Source organism: Lethenteron reissneri, chromosome 20 (assembly GCF_015708825.2).
Source record: "Lethenteron reissneri isolate LAM-NWPU_2019-01 chromosome 20, ASM1570882v1, whole genome shotgun sequence".
In the NCBI taxonomy this organism is placed as follows: Eukaryota; Metazoa; Chordata; class Hyperoartia; order Petromyzontiformes; family Petromyzontidae; genus Lethenteron; species Lethenteron reissneri.
Window position 1 is genome coordinate 776917 of NC_083798.1, and position 15533 is coordinate 792449.

The window sequence follows — 15533 nt, forward strand, 5'->3', positions numbered from 1 at the left end:
TACCGAGATCTGGTATTGTGTTGAATGTGATCACAGTATACTCCACAGCGCTGATAGTCCTGGGCTGACTGAAAATGTCTGAGCTTGGTCTGTGGAAAAAGTGGCAACCCTAGCCTGGTTGGTGCTTGAGTGGCCACATTTGCCCATCGTCGCCACTCGAACTCTTCACGTAGCCGTCCTTGAGCTACATCAAGAGAACGAAAGCCACCCGTGGCTATGGTTTTAATATTTAAAAGAGGGAGGGGGAGATGGAGGGGTTGAGGGGCGGGGTGGAGGGGGGGAAATGGAGGGGTTGAGGGGCGGGGTGGAGGGGGGGAGATGGAGGGGTTGAGGGGCGGGGTGGAGGGGGGGAGATGGAGGGGTTGAGGGGCGGGGTGGAGGGGGGGAGATGGAGGGGTTGAGGGGCGGGGTGGAGGGGGGGGGTTGAGGGGCGGGGTGGAGGGGGGGAGATGGAGGGGTTGAGGGGCGGGGTGGAGGGGGGGAGATGGAGGGGTTGAGGGGCGGGGTGGAGGGGGGGAGATGGAGGGGTTGAGGGGCGGGGTGGAGGGGGGGAGATGGAGGGGTTGAGGGGCGGGGTGGAGGGGGGAGATGGAGGGGTTGAGGGGCGGGGTGGAGGGGGGGGAGATGGAGGGGTTGAGGGGCGGGGTGGAGGGGGGGAGATGGAGGGGTTGAGGGGCGGGGTGGAGGGGGGGAGATGGAGGGGTTGAGGGGCGGGGTGGAGGGGGGGAGATGGAGGGGTTGAGGGGCGGGGTGGAGGGGGGGAGATGGAGGGTTGAGGGGCGGGGTGGAGGGGGGGGATTGAGGGCGGGGTGGAGGGGGGGAGATGGAGGGTGAGGGGGGGTGGAGGGGGGGGTTGAGGGGCGGGGTGGAGGGGGGGAGATGGAGGGGTTGAGGGGCGGGGTGGAGGGGGGGAGATGGAGGGGTTGAGGGGCGGGGTGGAGAGGGGGAGATGGAGGGGTTGAGGGGCGGGGTGGAGGGGGGGAGATGGAGGGATTGAGGGGCGGGGTGGAGGGGGGGAAATGGAGGGGTTGAGGGGCGGGGTGGAGGGGGGGGTTGAGGGGCGGGGTGGAGGGGGGGAGATGGAGGGGTTGAGGGGCGGGGTGGAGGGGGGGGATGGAGGGGTTGAGGGGCGGGGTGGAGGGGGGGGGGTTGAGGGGCGGGGTGGAGGGGGGGGATGGAGGGGTTGAGGGGCGGGGTGGAGGGGGGGGATGGAGGGGTTGAGGGGCGGGGTGGAGGGGGGGAAATGGAGGGGTTGAGGGGCGGGGTGGAGGGGGGGGTTGAGGGGCGGGGTGGAGGGGGGGAGATGGAGGGGTTGAGGGGCGGGGTGGAGGGGGGGGATGGAGGGGTTGAGGGGCGGGGTGGAGGGGGGGGGTTGAGGGGCGGGGTGGAGGGGGGGGATGGAGGGGTTGAGGGGCGGGGTGGAGGGGGGGGATGGAGGGGTTGAGGGGCGGGGTGGAGGGGGGGAAATGGAGGGGTTGAGGGGCGGGGTGGAGGGGGGGAGATGGAGGGGTTGAGGGGCGGGGTGGAGGGGGGGAGATGGAGGGGTTGAGGGGCGGGGTGGAGGGGGGGAGATGGAGGGGTTGAGGGGCGGGGTGGAGGGGGGGGATGGAGGGGTTGAGGGGCGGGGATGGAGGGGTTGAGGGGCGGGGTGGAGGGGGGGGATGTCCTCCCGGCCCCGGGCGGAGCGGAAGTGGCGCGTGGAGGAGGAGTCACGTGGGGCGGTGCGCGAGGTCACGAGGTCACGAGGCCGTGCCGGGTTCTCACTGTATGCACTGTACGCGGACCGGCTGAGAGAGAGAGGAGGAGACCCCCAGGTGAGCGAGTCTCGTGTTGTCGATGTCGATGTCGAGCAACAGCTGTGGTTTTACATTGAGGTAGTAGAGCCAGATCATTGCGTGAGCTGTAGCGGAGTGGTGTACAGTCGTGGCAATGCCTGCTTTGTACAGTAGCCAATCGGGCATTGAGTCGTTTTCTGTTTCATGGTCTGTTTCGGGTGACCTCAGTCGCCCAGAAAGTGGTAGGATACAGCAGATACTGTTCCAGGTGAGGGAGTGGTGAGTGGGAGAGACTCCTGTAGGCCAATGGCGAGGGCAGAGAGGGGAAGACGCTTCAGGTGAGTGGTTAGCGAGGCCCTTTTCATCCCTTTTCCACATCCGAGCCAGCACGGGGTCTTCACGCTGTTAGCCGTGTTGAGGGGGGCTCACAACACGTCCGAGTCTGGCTGGGGGCCATGCAGGGCCAGGGTAGTGATGTGTTTATTGCGCGTGCCGTTAGTTGGGTTCCCACCTGTCCAGGTATGACCCGGACAGTCCTGGAACTGGCATCTGTGTTTGGGTGGCAGGAATTTATATGTACCGAGATATGGTACAGTACCGGAATTGTGTTGAACGTGATGCCAGTTTACTGATTGGTTTTAACAGCGCGAGGCTGACTGAGAGATAAGTCTGCGGGAAAGGTGGCAACCCTCGACGTGGGCACTCTCACGGCGCGACTTCTGCAGTCGACAAACCCCCAATCTGGTGCCCCCTGCCCCGCGCCGGCGGGTCGGCTGTGCTTGTTCAGTCGAAAGCTCAGTTTTACTTGCTTTGCTCAGCCTATTCAACAGTCTCCCTGTAAACCATTTGCTATATATATACTATCATTAATATAACGGGAAAGAATATCAAACAACTTGTCTAACTTTTCTAAACCATAAAAAAGCCATTTGACTGAGTTTTAGCACTAAATAAGTAATACGCAGGAATTTGTCAAATATTAATTAGTAGCTCTTTGCCAAACTCATTAAAATTGGCCACATTTTCAAATGTAGATCGGCCCTCTTGAAAAAGTCTTGAGACTCAATGAGGCTTCAGGTAAAATGTATGATTCTTATTGGATGATTGCCTCTGCATACCGTGTTGGTGGTGGCGGTTGTTTGGCCATACTTCACCATGCTGGTCAGTGTGGGTTAGTAAAAACCTTTCTTTTTAAATCCTATATATTAAGTTCGCTTGCTTGCTTGCGTGCTTGCTTGCGTGCTTGCGTGCTTGCTTACGACCGTGCAAACCTTTCGGTCGTTTTTTAACCCACTTCCCGTGATCCAATCGAGCTGACATTTTGCACACAGACTCGTTGTGCGAGACAATTAATGTTCGTGAAAAAAAATTCCAAAATTTTACACTGTTTAGGGAAAACAAATTAAATATTTAATTACCAATTGTTTAATACTGCAGACAATCATCTGACCCATAGGTGGCAGCCATCTCAAGCCAGAGGACAAGAGGACTCTAGCCGCCACGCATATAAAGGATTTAGAGTGAAAAACTTTGTTTTTACGGGTTATACTTATTTTAACCCCACCCCACTGGAAATGTGATGAATTATACCATGAATAAACATAACATTTGTATAAAACTCGTAACTGTAATTCTTGCCTCACAGAATGAAGCAACTGTCTGTAGGGAGGAAGGTTGGGACAACCCTCTGGCTTCTGTCGGCGCTTCCTCATCAAATGAGCAAGACGAAACTCAAGCCTCAATTGCCCAGGTCCTATTGGATTATTGACTATAAATACACAATTACAATGTACCATGGTGATTGCATTGACAGGTTTGTGTGTAAGGTGATGTATCCTGTATAGCTATGAAAGTAAATAATTGTGGATAGTTGTGCTATTTACATTACAATACAATGCTAAATTAACAATGCACGAGGTAAGAAATTGATGTGGATGGATGCTGTAATGCTTTCTCATTTGTTTTTGTCCTTAGAAGTATTAAATTAGCAATAATAACAATGACACGTTCCAAGCCGCAGAACAAGATGACAGTGTGGCATTGTGAGATGACCTTGCCTTGGCTATATTTTTTCACCTGAGGACGATTGTGTAGCGAACGAAACGTCGTGATTTTTTGTTATTTCTCTATCTACATGACTTTACCGAAAAACCCAAAGAGTATGAATTCCTGCAGTCACGAAAGCTTTAAGTCAAGATGTAAGGCTTATTGTTTTAGGGATAGTTTTTATCGCCAATGCTTGAGCAACATCTTAATTAATTTGGACCCTTGTCCCAAAGTCTGTTGTTAAAGCGTAAAAACGACCTACTATTGTTGCTGTGCTCACGCACCACACATCGCCCTTGCAAAATGGCCAGGGAACTGACCAAACGGTATCATTCGTGTAACAGCTTACTCAAATTGGGGCTTACCTGAGTCGGGCTTCATCGGGTATCGTTGTACTTGACTGATTCTGATTATACACGCTGCTGTTGCTGCAGGTATTGCAGCAATTGTGGAGTCACAAAACTCACATCACCTAAAACAGATCACCTGGAGCGCACGAGCAATAACTTCCGTCAGGAGGTAATTTTCTTCACGGTTTGAATTGAGATCATGAGCTTAAATATTGTGAATGCATCACACCTAACCATCACTTCCTTCTGTTAAGTTTGGCAGCTGGTGCAGGCCAAAGGCTGCAACATGTACAGCAGTTCGATTTGAGGAGCTCAGTTTTCTTTTATGTCCCAAGGCCTCCTTCAACAATTATTACTCTGATACAGAGGATACCAAAATAATTTTTACATATCTGTCAGACAAACAGCCTTTTGGACCAGATTTTTTAGTTGAACCAATACTATAAAAAAATTTTAACTTCGAGAAAGCCATGTAAGTGATGGAATGTGTAAAGAATACTTTTATTTTTTTTCATAGAGGGACAGATATGGGGAGGTGGTATATTGTGAGCTTATATATTTTGTTTCTTGTAATGTCCACAATTATGCTCAAAATTATATGTGGGTGCCGCTTAATTTGTGGTCTTATATGATGTCTGCAGATGCTCTCAGCGGCCACAGTTCTGGAAATCCTGGATGCCTCTCCAAGTGTCAAGCGGCTCGCACTTCATGTCCACAAGCCACATTTCAACTTCAAAGCCGGCCAATGGTGCGCTGTGTCTGGAAGCTGGAGAAGACATCTCTTCTCTTGAACATATGTTATATTTAACTGTGATGCAACTCTTTGGAAGAATATGGAGTCACAGTGGGATTGTGGGAAGATGTATTAAAGAGCTTGATGGTAATGCAATTGAATTTAGATGTTTATAGTGTCTGTAACCTGATAGTAACGACAATATATGCAAGAAGGGATATGCAGGGAGTGGATGGGGCAAGGAAGTAATGGCTGGTCATAGTGTCACTAAATCCACAAACTGCCAGCTGAGGTTTTAGACTGCATAGCGACAGGTAGGGCTTCTACCTGCCCATCCAGGTCCAACCCGGACTATCTGGGAATTTACATCTGTGTTTGGTTAGCAGGAATTTATTTGTACTGAGATATGGTGGTATTTTGTTGAACTGCATTACAATATACTACACGGTTTTGGTAGACCTAGGCTGACTAAGAAATATCTCTGGGTTTTGGTCTACAGTGTGAAAGGTGGCAACCCTAGCGACCAGACAGCCAAATTATGTGTGGCGGACAGCTGGCCCATGTTAGACAAGCAGCAATAGATCACAGTGTAGGTGGGTGGGTTACATCAGAGGTGAGTAGGACAAGAGCCAGTGCTTGGTTCAGTGAGGTAACAATGCAAGTGTATGCTAAGGTGGAGTGTAGGAAAAAAGTAATCACAGATATCTTGTTAATAGTCAAGGAAAGTAAGTGTGCTTGGGAAAAACACTTCACTAGTCGGGTTGTTACCGATGGACAAGACTGGAGAAAGACTGTGGCAGCCAAGGGAGAGAATACTTCTGAAAGGACGACAGTCGTTTGGAGGAGTGAAATGGAATATGGATGATAATGATGAATAATCCAACATTTTTCGTTTATAACATGGTTTAGTTTACAATTGTATAAATCATGACACAGTTTTGTTAAAATATTACTCAAATATTCTAGCTATTTTTTGATTTAAAGCTTTCGTGACTGCAGGGATTCATCTTCTTGGTTACGTGACTTTACTGAAAGAACTACGAAGATATTCTAACTATTGTTTTTACTCATTATGTAGTGAAAGTACAAACTGAAAGCATTGAATTGTGATCTGGGTCCTTTACAATTACAGGGTGGACCTGTTCATCCCAGGAGTGTCCAAAGTTGGAGGCTTCTCCCTGTGCTCTTCCCCCGAGCGCCTGGCAGAGGAAAGCCTTGTGGAGTTGGCTGTGAAGTACAGCTCACATCCGCCAGCACACTGGGTACACAGACAGGTACTGATTGGGCCTTGCTTGATTGATAGTCATAATTCCTAGCACATTTAGTCATGTGTACACACACGTGGTATATGTAATTCTTAAACCATTTTAATTCTGTGAAACTGACAAATACATTGTTGTGGTAGATCATAAGTTATTATTCCACTTGTTTACCCAGGGACGCCTCACTGAGTCTCATGACTCTGTGTAAGGACAAGCCGACCAGTGCAGTAGAGGGGCTATCATTGCTTGTTGCCATGTCGATTACAATTGGATAATTTGCAGATTTTTTGTATTTGGCATATTTAGACTGATGTTAACACACAATGGCCTACTCTTGAAATTACATCAAGGAATCTTTAATGTCCACTATGAAGCAGGCGGCATATATATATATATTTATGTTTAATTCACCTGCAGTAATAACCAGGGCAGCCACTGGATTCGAATCATGAACCTGTGAAAGAAGCGGCTAACGTGCTACCGCTGAGCCACGTCACTGCCCTCAGTTGTCGATTTACATGTATTTTAGTTGTCAATTTTGTTCCATTTGTATAATCATGATTGGCACATCTCTGCTTAAATCAAAAGGGTGGTGAAAACATGGCCACCTTTTAGTCTCATGTCCTCTTGATACTTTCCTATATTGACGCCCAAGAGCATAGTGCAAAAGAGAGTTGGGCCTTATCTTATATTTATATAGCGCCTTCATCCAAAGGCGCTTTACCAGGGTTATGAGTGGTACAATGAGGGTAGCTAAAAGTGATATGGCAAATAGGGATCGGGTATGAGGAGGGAGGTTTTTGGGTACGGGAATTACGGGGGTACCTAGGGATGGAGGGAAGGATGGGCCAGGGAGAAGAGGTGGGTCTTGAGGGAGTAGCAGAAACTCGACAGGGAGGGTGCTTCTCGCTTAATGTGGAGGGGAAGTTTGTTCCAGTGCAAGGGGACAAGTGGTAGGGAAAAGGAGCCTAAATGGGATTGTGCACAAGGAGAGGGGGGAACGGTTAGGAGACGGAGAGATGAAGAGCGGAGCGGGCAGGAGGGGATATAAAACGAGACAATGCAAGCGAGGTAAGGTGGGGCAAGGCCATGAAGAGATTTATATACTAGCTTAAAGAGTTTCAACAGACACCGGTAGTAGATGGGGAGCCAGTGCATTTCTATAAGAAGGGCGGAGGTGCGGGAGCAGTGTGGTAGGCTGTAAATGAAACGTGCAGACGAATTTTGTATCTGTTGTAGCGGAATGAATGCATATGCTGGGAGACCGAGTAGGAGAGAGTTACAGTAGTCTAACCGAGGGAAGATGAGTGAGTGTATTAGTAGTTTGGCGGTGGACTGAGTGATAAGAGGGCATATTTTGCGAATGCTTACAAGGTGGAAATGATATGTGCAGGTGATTGTGGAGATTTGAGAGGTGAGGAAAAGGGAGGAGTCGAAGAGAACACCAAGTTTGTGGGCAGATGGGACGGGGTGAGTAAGAAGGGTGGGAAGGTGATGGTGGGGGTGAGTGGAGGTGATAGAACAGCCGGGGAAAAAGAGAACCTTTTTTTTTTATTGGGTTGATGGCAAGGAAGTGAAGCGACATCCAAGGCTGAAGGGTGGTTAGGAAGGCTGATATGCGAGAAGAGAGATCCAGAATGAAAGTGGAGAGAGAGAAGAACATTTGGATGTCGTTGGCGAAGAAGTGGTGGGAGAAGTTAAAGGAGGAGATAAGTGTTTCAAGAGGGGAGATGTAGAGCGAGACGAGAAAAGGGCCCAGTACAGAGCCTTGACGGGTGAAGGAGGGGTGCAGGAGTGATTGAAGGAGACCGAGGAAGAGCGTGAAGAGAAATATAATTGGAGCTAGGATAAAGCAATACCGAAAATGCCCAGATTAGAGAGAGTAGAGAGAAGAGTGGGATGATGGACAGTGTCAAAAGCCAAGGAGAGGTCGAGGAATTTGTTATACCTGAGTTTCCTAATGTCTTCTGAAGCATGCAACCTTTACAGAGATGTGTTGAGTATATTTGAGTATTTGTTTTTAAGGGTTAATAAATAATATCAAGAACTAACTAGTATTTAGCTAAATAGTATTTAGTCCTGAATGTGATTAAGCATGTAATTATTGTAGAGCATTGTGAGATGCAATTCGCATGAATGACGCTGTATAAAAAGCTTAAATTATTATAGAATCTCTCCATTGCAGGTTGTAGAGTCACACCAATGTAGAATTACTCTATCAATTCTTATTACCACCCGAGATTTCAGCACTTTTTTTCACCCAACCACAGTTCTTATGCTGTGGTATTAATAGGTTCTGGAGGGGAGATGGTGTGGGGGTTAGTGAGCCCATTTATTTACAGATGAGGATTGCTCATAAATGTGCGTGTGTGTTATCAGTGCAGTGTTGGGGCTGAAGTCGCTATTCGTATTGGTGGAGACTTCTACTACAACCCCCAACCATTCGATCCATCCCATGACCTGCTGCTCGTGGCAGGAGGGGTGGGTATCAACCCCCTCTACTCCATCCTTCTGCACGTTACGGATATGCTGCGACAGGATGCTCCTGGCTGCAGCCCACAGAAGGTCAGCTTGGTCTACACCGCCAGGGATTCCACCGAGATTCTCTTTCAGGTAAAGGCAAATGCTTTGCTCACAGGGTATGTGTGAGCCTCAATCAACATTGGATCGGCCCCTCTTCAACACAACATTTACAGTCCCAAAATCAACTATTTAAGTGTCCCTTGAGTGAAAACCCAAACAGGCGGACTTGCTTACACACACACAGCTACTTGAACATTTAATGATTTGCCTCACACACTGAAATGTGCCACCAGCCTCAACTGTCATTCCAATTGGTATCTGTCAATTTTGGTGTTTCGTTGTCTAGGGTATAGTTGAATAATGACAGTAACCCATGGAAAACAGATTAATTTGATATCGTCGCATACATGGGAGTGGTTGAACACACTAGTAAACCACACATGGGAACTGGACTTTAATGCAAGCAAGTCTTTTCTTTATTAAGAGCCAGAATACCATGTATTGGTATTAATCAAAAAGCAAATCAAGCAAGCAATGCTGTTTATTTTATTTAAAACAAATCAACATAAAATAACCAGTCTCAAAGTAGTAAATGTATATGCATGAGTCAAACTGAATGAGGACTTGATACCACTGATCCGAAGTACAATAGTTGTGATACTTATTGATGAATTTATTTTAAGCACAGTGTGGTATCCTTAGTCACAGTCGATTAGCAGGTGTCTTCTCTCACGTGTAGGAGTCATTGCACACGAGGCCTCCTCTGGTGCAGTGCAGATCAACGTTAACAGCGCGATGTCACAGCGATACAGCCACACGCTAGCATCGATAGCTGGCAGCTTGATGAATGACAACCCCATCACAGTGATGAAGCAGTTGCGGGCCGTTAATTACAGTACAGTAGCGGTGCTATCAGTGCTGTGCTTTTCATTGCATGGTGTGGACAAATCAGTTTCGAGGACATTTATTATCAGAATTCGTTTTTTTGTTTGCTTTCTGACCACAAGCATTGTGATTAATGTAGACATGATCCCTTGTGAAAGGTTTCAGTTTGGTGTTTTAACATCTTAACACCTGTTTGTTGCCAGAAAAAAAGGAAAATACCTATTATATGTTGGTACTGGCAAAGGAGATCCCATGGTATATACGTTATAGATTTTAATTATATGTGTACATGTAATTGATTTTGATATGTATTCCTTGTCACCCTGGACACCCTTGCAAACGAGATGTTCCATCTCAACTGATTGTCCAGGTGAAATAATTGAATTGATACATAAACAGAAACATGACTGTTGGTTGATGATGTGGTGCAGGAATCGTTGCTGGCCTTGATGAAGGAGTTCCCTGAACAAGTGAGATGTCACTTTCACGTCACCAGGCAACAGGCGCCTGTACCGGACTATCTCAGACCCCACCTCACAGGTACTCAAATAAAACTAGTGGGCAGCCCATCCTGATGATGGGGTCATGTGACACACTCACCTGATTTTCAGCAATTATAAATGTATTGGTATTAATCAAAATTTAACCGCCTCTACGGGGAGGGTTTCCACACAACCATAAGATATTTTAACAAACTCCGAGACAAGAAAGCTCATCTGATCGAGTCACTCACATTTCTGAAGAGATGCCGCGACTCTAAGGTAATACCGATCTCCTTTACACTGACCTCTGCTGCTGTCACATCTTCCAATGCTAAACGAATTTTGTTCAGGGCTGGCTTAGACCTGATCTCAGAGAGAATTAGACTGCTCCGTACTGAACTAGATCATGTAGACAAGATACTCTTGAAATCACACTGAACATTGACAGAAAAAATGTCTACATCTGATTGGGAACATGTAGATAACATGACTGCTTCATCAGCCACTACAATGTCAGCTAAGTATAAAGATAACCTGATTTCCAAGTTCAACCTCCTTTCCAAGAAGAAACCAGATCCACACATTAAAAAGTTAGACATTGACAAGGTTGTTATTCATCCAAGTAATAGTCCAATTTTCGATGTTCTAAAATCAGTTCTGGCTAAAGGGCTGAACTTTTCAGTCAACCCCAAACACATCCCAGTGGATGACATTATTGCCCAGGTCGATGTAGCCCTTAAAGGTTTGGGACACATCGCTGCAGACGTGACAAGATCTGAAATCGTTGCAATCCTCAAAAGCGATACGATACCAGTCGGCAACATCAGTAAGGATGAGCGTTTTGAGTTATCTCAATTGAAAAAGAGGGATTCATATCATCACCCTCTCAGCCGACAAGGGCAATGCCACGGTCATCATGGACAAAACTGTGTACAACAACAAAATTCAGGACCTACTTAATGATGGGAGCTACACAAAAAATTACGGAGATCCCACCAACAGCTTCATTACAAAAACGAACAGTATCATCACTCATTCAGCTTCATTAATTGAACCGAACAAACGGTTTTCCTTAAAACCTTCTGCTGCTAGATCACCCAGATTATATGGCTTACCAAAAAAAATCCATAAAGAAGGTACACCCCGTCCCATCGTCTCTACCATTGGCTCACCCACCTACAAACTGGCCTCATATGTGTCCGTCACCTTACAGTCATTCACTGGTAAGACCACCTCTTCTGTACTTAACTCAGCTCACCTGGTATCGGCATTAAGGACATCTCACTGTCCCCAGGTGATTTGCTCGTTAGTTTCGATGTACAGTAAAACCTTGGATTACGAGTAACTTGGTCTGCGAGTGTTTTGCAAGACGAGCAAAATTTTAAAATAAATTTTAACTTGATAAACGAGCGAGGTTTTGCAATACGAGTAGTACGTACAGTATACGCTTTGTCTGCCGAGTGTCATGTGATCACAACTGAGCCGATGGTTCTTCTCTCTCTCGCTGCGGGATTGTGGGTAATCGTCTCCCATGCTCGGTCAGCGTGCCTCACTCGTATAGTCAACATCTGTGCGAGCGTATACTGTTTACTATAGTGTTGTGACCACGTGTGTGTGCGTAAAACATTTTTTTAATTTTGTGTCCAAGTGTAGTAACTGTTCTTTAGTAACTGTACTGCAAGTGAAAGTCGTCCTACACAATAATCCCCCTCCTCTCCTCTCTCTCGTCTCCCTCACACCAGCCACGATTACATTTAATTAATAAATTTGTTTGATTTATATTAAATAAAAATATAAAAAGGTATTTTGTATTAATCATTTTTATATTAATACAGTATTTTTGGGTTGTGGAGCTAATCATCTGAGTTTCCGTTATATCTTATGGGGAAATTCGCTTTGATATCCGAGTGCTTTGGATTACAAACACGTTTCCGGAACGAATTATGCTCGCAATCCAATGTTTTACTGTAGTTTCTTTGTTCACCAAAGTTCCTGTGCCTGATACCACTGCAAGCATATTCTTTAGGTCTTTCGGTAAAGTCACATAGATAGGTTAAAATTAATAGAAATAAAATGAACAAAAAACTACGACGTTTCAATCGCAACACAAGCGGTCGTCATCAGGTGTAGAGAAAAGGAGGGTAAGCCTCTAAATGCAACTGTTTATAAAGGTTTAAAAGTGGGCGTAGCCCAAGTGTCAGAACGGAGTGGGCGGGACACAAGAGTCTCGGCCAGCAGTGGATAGAGCAAGCAATAGGCATGGTGTACTAGAGGTAGTCTAGACCAGCAGTGGATAGAGCAAGCTATAGAAGTAGTAGTCTAGACCAGCAGTGTGGATAGAGCAAGCTATAGCCAGTAGTCTAGGCCAGCAGTGTGGATAGAGCGGGGCTCCTCACCTCAGCTCTCTCCCCAGCCTGACTTCCTCTGGTCTACCATCTATCCATTTTTAACACTCCGATGCTCACCAGTTTTTTAACCCCTCACACAACCTTCACTCATTCTGCCTGCAACCGCTGGGGAGAGAGCTGAGGTAAGGAGCCCCGGTCTATCCACTGCTGGCCTAGACTACTGGCTATAGCTTGCTCTATCCACTACTGGCCTAGACTACCTCTAGTACACCATGCCTATTACATGTGTAGTGACGTATATCGAGTCACTACGGCACTTTACGCCAGCTATTGAGAATAGAGAGGAACTACGCGTGTTAGAGCCTCTCTCTGGCACCATGGTGTGTATGCCATGGAAGGGGCCCCTAGGGGGCATGGTTCTGGTAACGGGCAGAGAGAGGGCACGCCAGGACATGATACTCTGGGTGAACCCGAGAGGTCACGTGACCAGGACAGGGTAACGAGGGGGGCCCGAGGGGGGCGAGCGGGACACGTGAAATGCAGCCGAGAATCTGCAGTCACAAAAGCTTTAAGTCACCATTGCAATCATTGAAGATTTGGTCCAACAAGGATTGAATGCTGATGTACCGGCCCTGGTGAGACACGTCTCACCAATACATACTTCACCTAAAATGGAACATACTATAAACAAACTGAAGGCACCCCAATGGGTTCTCCCTTATATCCGGTTGTAGCCAACATTTTCATGGAAAAATTTGAGATGGATGCCATCCAGGCATCCACTCTACGCCCGTCCTTGTGGAAGAGGTACGTGGATGCCACGTTTGTCATCTGGCCACATGGCCAACCGGCTCTGAACCAATTCCTCAACCACATAAATTCCATGCACCCAGCCATCAAATTCACCATGGAGGTAGAAAAGGATGGCAAGCTACCTTTCTTGGATGTCCTAATCAAAAAGAGACCAGATGGCTCAATGAGCCATTGTCTACAGGAAAGCAACCCATACTGATGCCTACCTAAAACCTGACTCCCACCACCATCCATCCCAGAAGAATTCCCTCATCAAAACTCTACACCATAGAGCTCAATGTGTCTCCGACCATGAACACCTAACCAGTCAACTCAAACACGTACACTAAGCTTATTTTTATTCACTTTATTTTGATTACTATTTTTTTATCTACGTGACTTTACTGAAAGAACCAAATAATATAACATTTATACTATCTAGAATCTATTATCTGATTTATAATGTCCATCCTTTCTGTATTGTGTGTATCATTCTCTCTTTCATTATATGTCCATCTTGTTTATGTTGTCCACGTCATTTTGCCTGTCTTGTTTGTGGTGTTGTATTTATGTCTTGCTTGGTTCATCTTCTTTCATTGGTGGCATAGTGGGTATCCTTAGGCATTGAACATGTTTGGTAATATTTTATTGGCACAATAAGGGTTAGAGAGGTGACCATCTGCTTGTATTTATAGTTATGCTTTGGAATAATTCTGATCATATAATTTCATTCAAGAAATACAGCCGCTCTGTTACATAATACTGAATGTATATGTTTTAAATATTTACGTGTGATTCTTAATGGTTGTCAGTGACACTAAGTTACATCTTTCATATGTTTTCTTCCATTTCTGCATGACCTCAGTTGGAAAGCTGACGAAGAATGATTTGAGCGCGCGTGTGAACGGGACTCCAAGGTGCTACATCTGTGGACCACCCCCCATGATTGAATTTGTGTCGGAGACACTTCAGTCACTGGAGTTGCCTCGGGCTAGCATCTTCTATGAGAAGTGGTGGTAGCAGCTCTGGATTTTTTTATGCAAGCAATGCAAAGCAAATATCTGGGAGTATATATTGCAGTTCATTTAACTTGTTATAAAACACATGGCTTGAATGGGCCCAGTTCACGTGTCATCAGAATGCTTATAAATATCTGGAAATTGTTGTGAAACTTTAAGAGGAAAAGAATGGTGCAGATACTTTGGTCAAAGTGTTCCACAAGAAAATACATCACTTGAAGAGGCAGCGATTCAGACAGACGAGATCTCACAGAAACCGAAATGTTCCGCCAGTCTAAACTTATTTAATAATTAAGTCACACTTTAAACAACTTAAAACTGTTAGAAAATGGAGCATTATATATGAACCTGTGGTGTGCAACATCGAATTATTTGTGTACATATGTATGTATTTGACTGGGTGTGATATTGTATTCATACATACTGAATACATTATAGATTTTAAAATGGTCGTATAAATTTCGTTACGTATTTTGTATTTATTACTTCACACCCTGGACACCTTTGCAAACAAAATGTTTCATCTGCAGGGACTATCCAGGTAAAAATGCTTGAATAATAAAAAAAAAATAGGTCCACAATCTGGTGGATACCTTAATCTATCTCCACACAAATGTGATGTAAGAACAGGACTGGCTGCCATGCTGTTTCACATCTCCAATAACAAGACCGGGATAATTATCGTGGCATTGCCTTATTTGCTGACAGCTCATTGTCACATGCAGTGACCAAACACCTTTCATGTTGCTTTATTGAATGAGGGCTCCGTTGGCCCCGCGTTGTTCCTTTGTGATTCCAATGTCTCCGATTCCCAAGCCACTCAACCATGTTTACACTCTTCACAAAACACACACAAATTGTAGTCGCCATCACTGGAAAGTGCTTAACGTAATTTAGCAAAAATGCGGAAATATAATTTTCCAGGTTACGATACAATGAAATATTATATTTGATGATTATGATATCAGTTTACTTTAACATTGTAAATGCATTTCATGTTTACTGTCTTGTTTTTGTGTTTTGATGTACTTCAAGTACATATATTGCTAAAAGTTATTCAACAGCAGTTCATTGAACTTAAGCCGAACAAATCTTTTATCTATTGAAACTTCACAATATTCTACAATTATAACGCACATGCTGGCAAAAAATGATGTCAAATAACCTTTAATTTCTCCAGAAAATATTATAAAGCGCCAATTTAATAGATAGGTTTTTATTTTATTTAATATCAACTAATTATTTCATAAATATTGTCAAATAAAATACTTTAAAAGTATTTATAATCACTGTAACAACATTTAGCGAAATGAGCGTT

At 45.5% G+C, this 15533-nt stretch overlaps 1 protein-coding gene across 2 annotated transcripts; it reads left to right on the plus strand.

Annotated features, from left to right (window-relative positions):
- Positions 1 to 1732: 1732 nt before the first annotated feature.
- Positions 1733 to 15169, plus strand: LOC133344544 (oxidoreductase NAD-binding domain-containing protein 1-like). 2 transcript variants are annotated; one of them, XM_061554527.1, is made up of 8 exons: positions 1733 to 1814; positions 3421 to 3525; positions 4256 to 4340; positions 4813 to 4919; positions 6037 to 6178; positions 8546 to 8779; positions 10006 to 10114; positions 14062 to 15169. In XM_061554527.1, exons 2-8 carry the CDS (start codon positions 3422 to 3424, stop codon positions 14214 to 14216), a joined length of 936 nt encoding a protein of 311 aa, XP_061410511.1. In that variant the 5' UTR covers positions 1733 to 1814; position 3421; the 3' UTR covers positions 14217 to 15169. The 2 variants fall into 2 exon arrangements, with proteins under 2 accessions (XP_061410511.1, XP_061410510.1); XM_061554526.1 differs by lacking the exon at positions 1733 to 1814 and adding an exon at positions 1875 to 2113.
- The last annotated feature ends 364 nt before the right edge of the window (positions 15170 to 15533 follow it).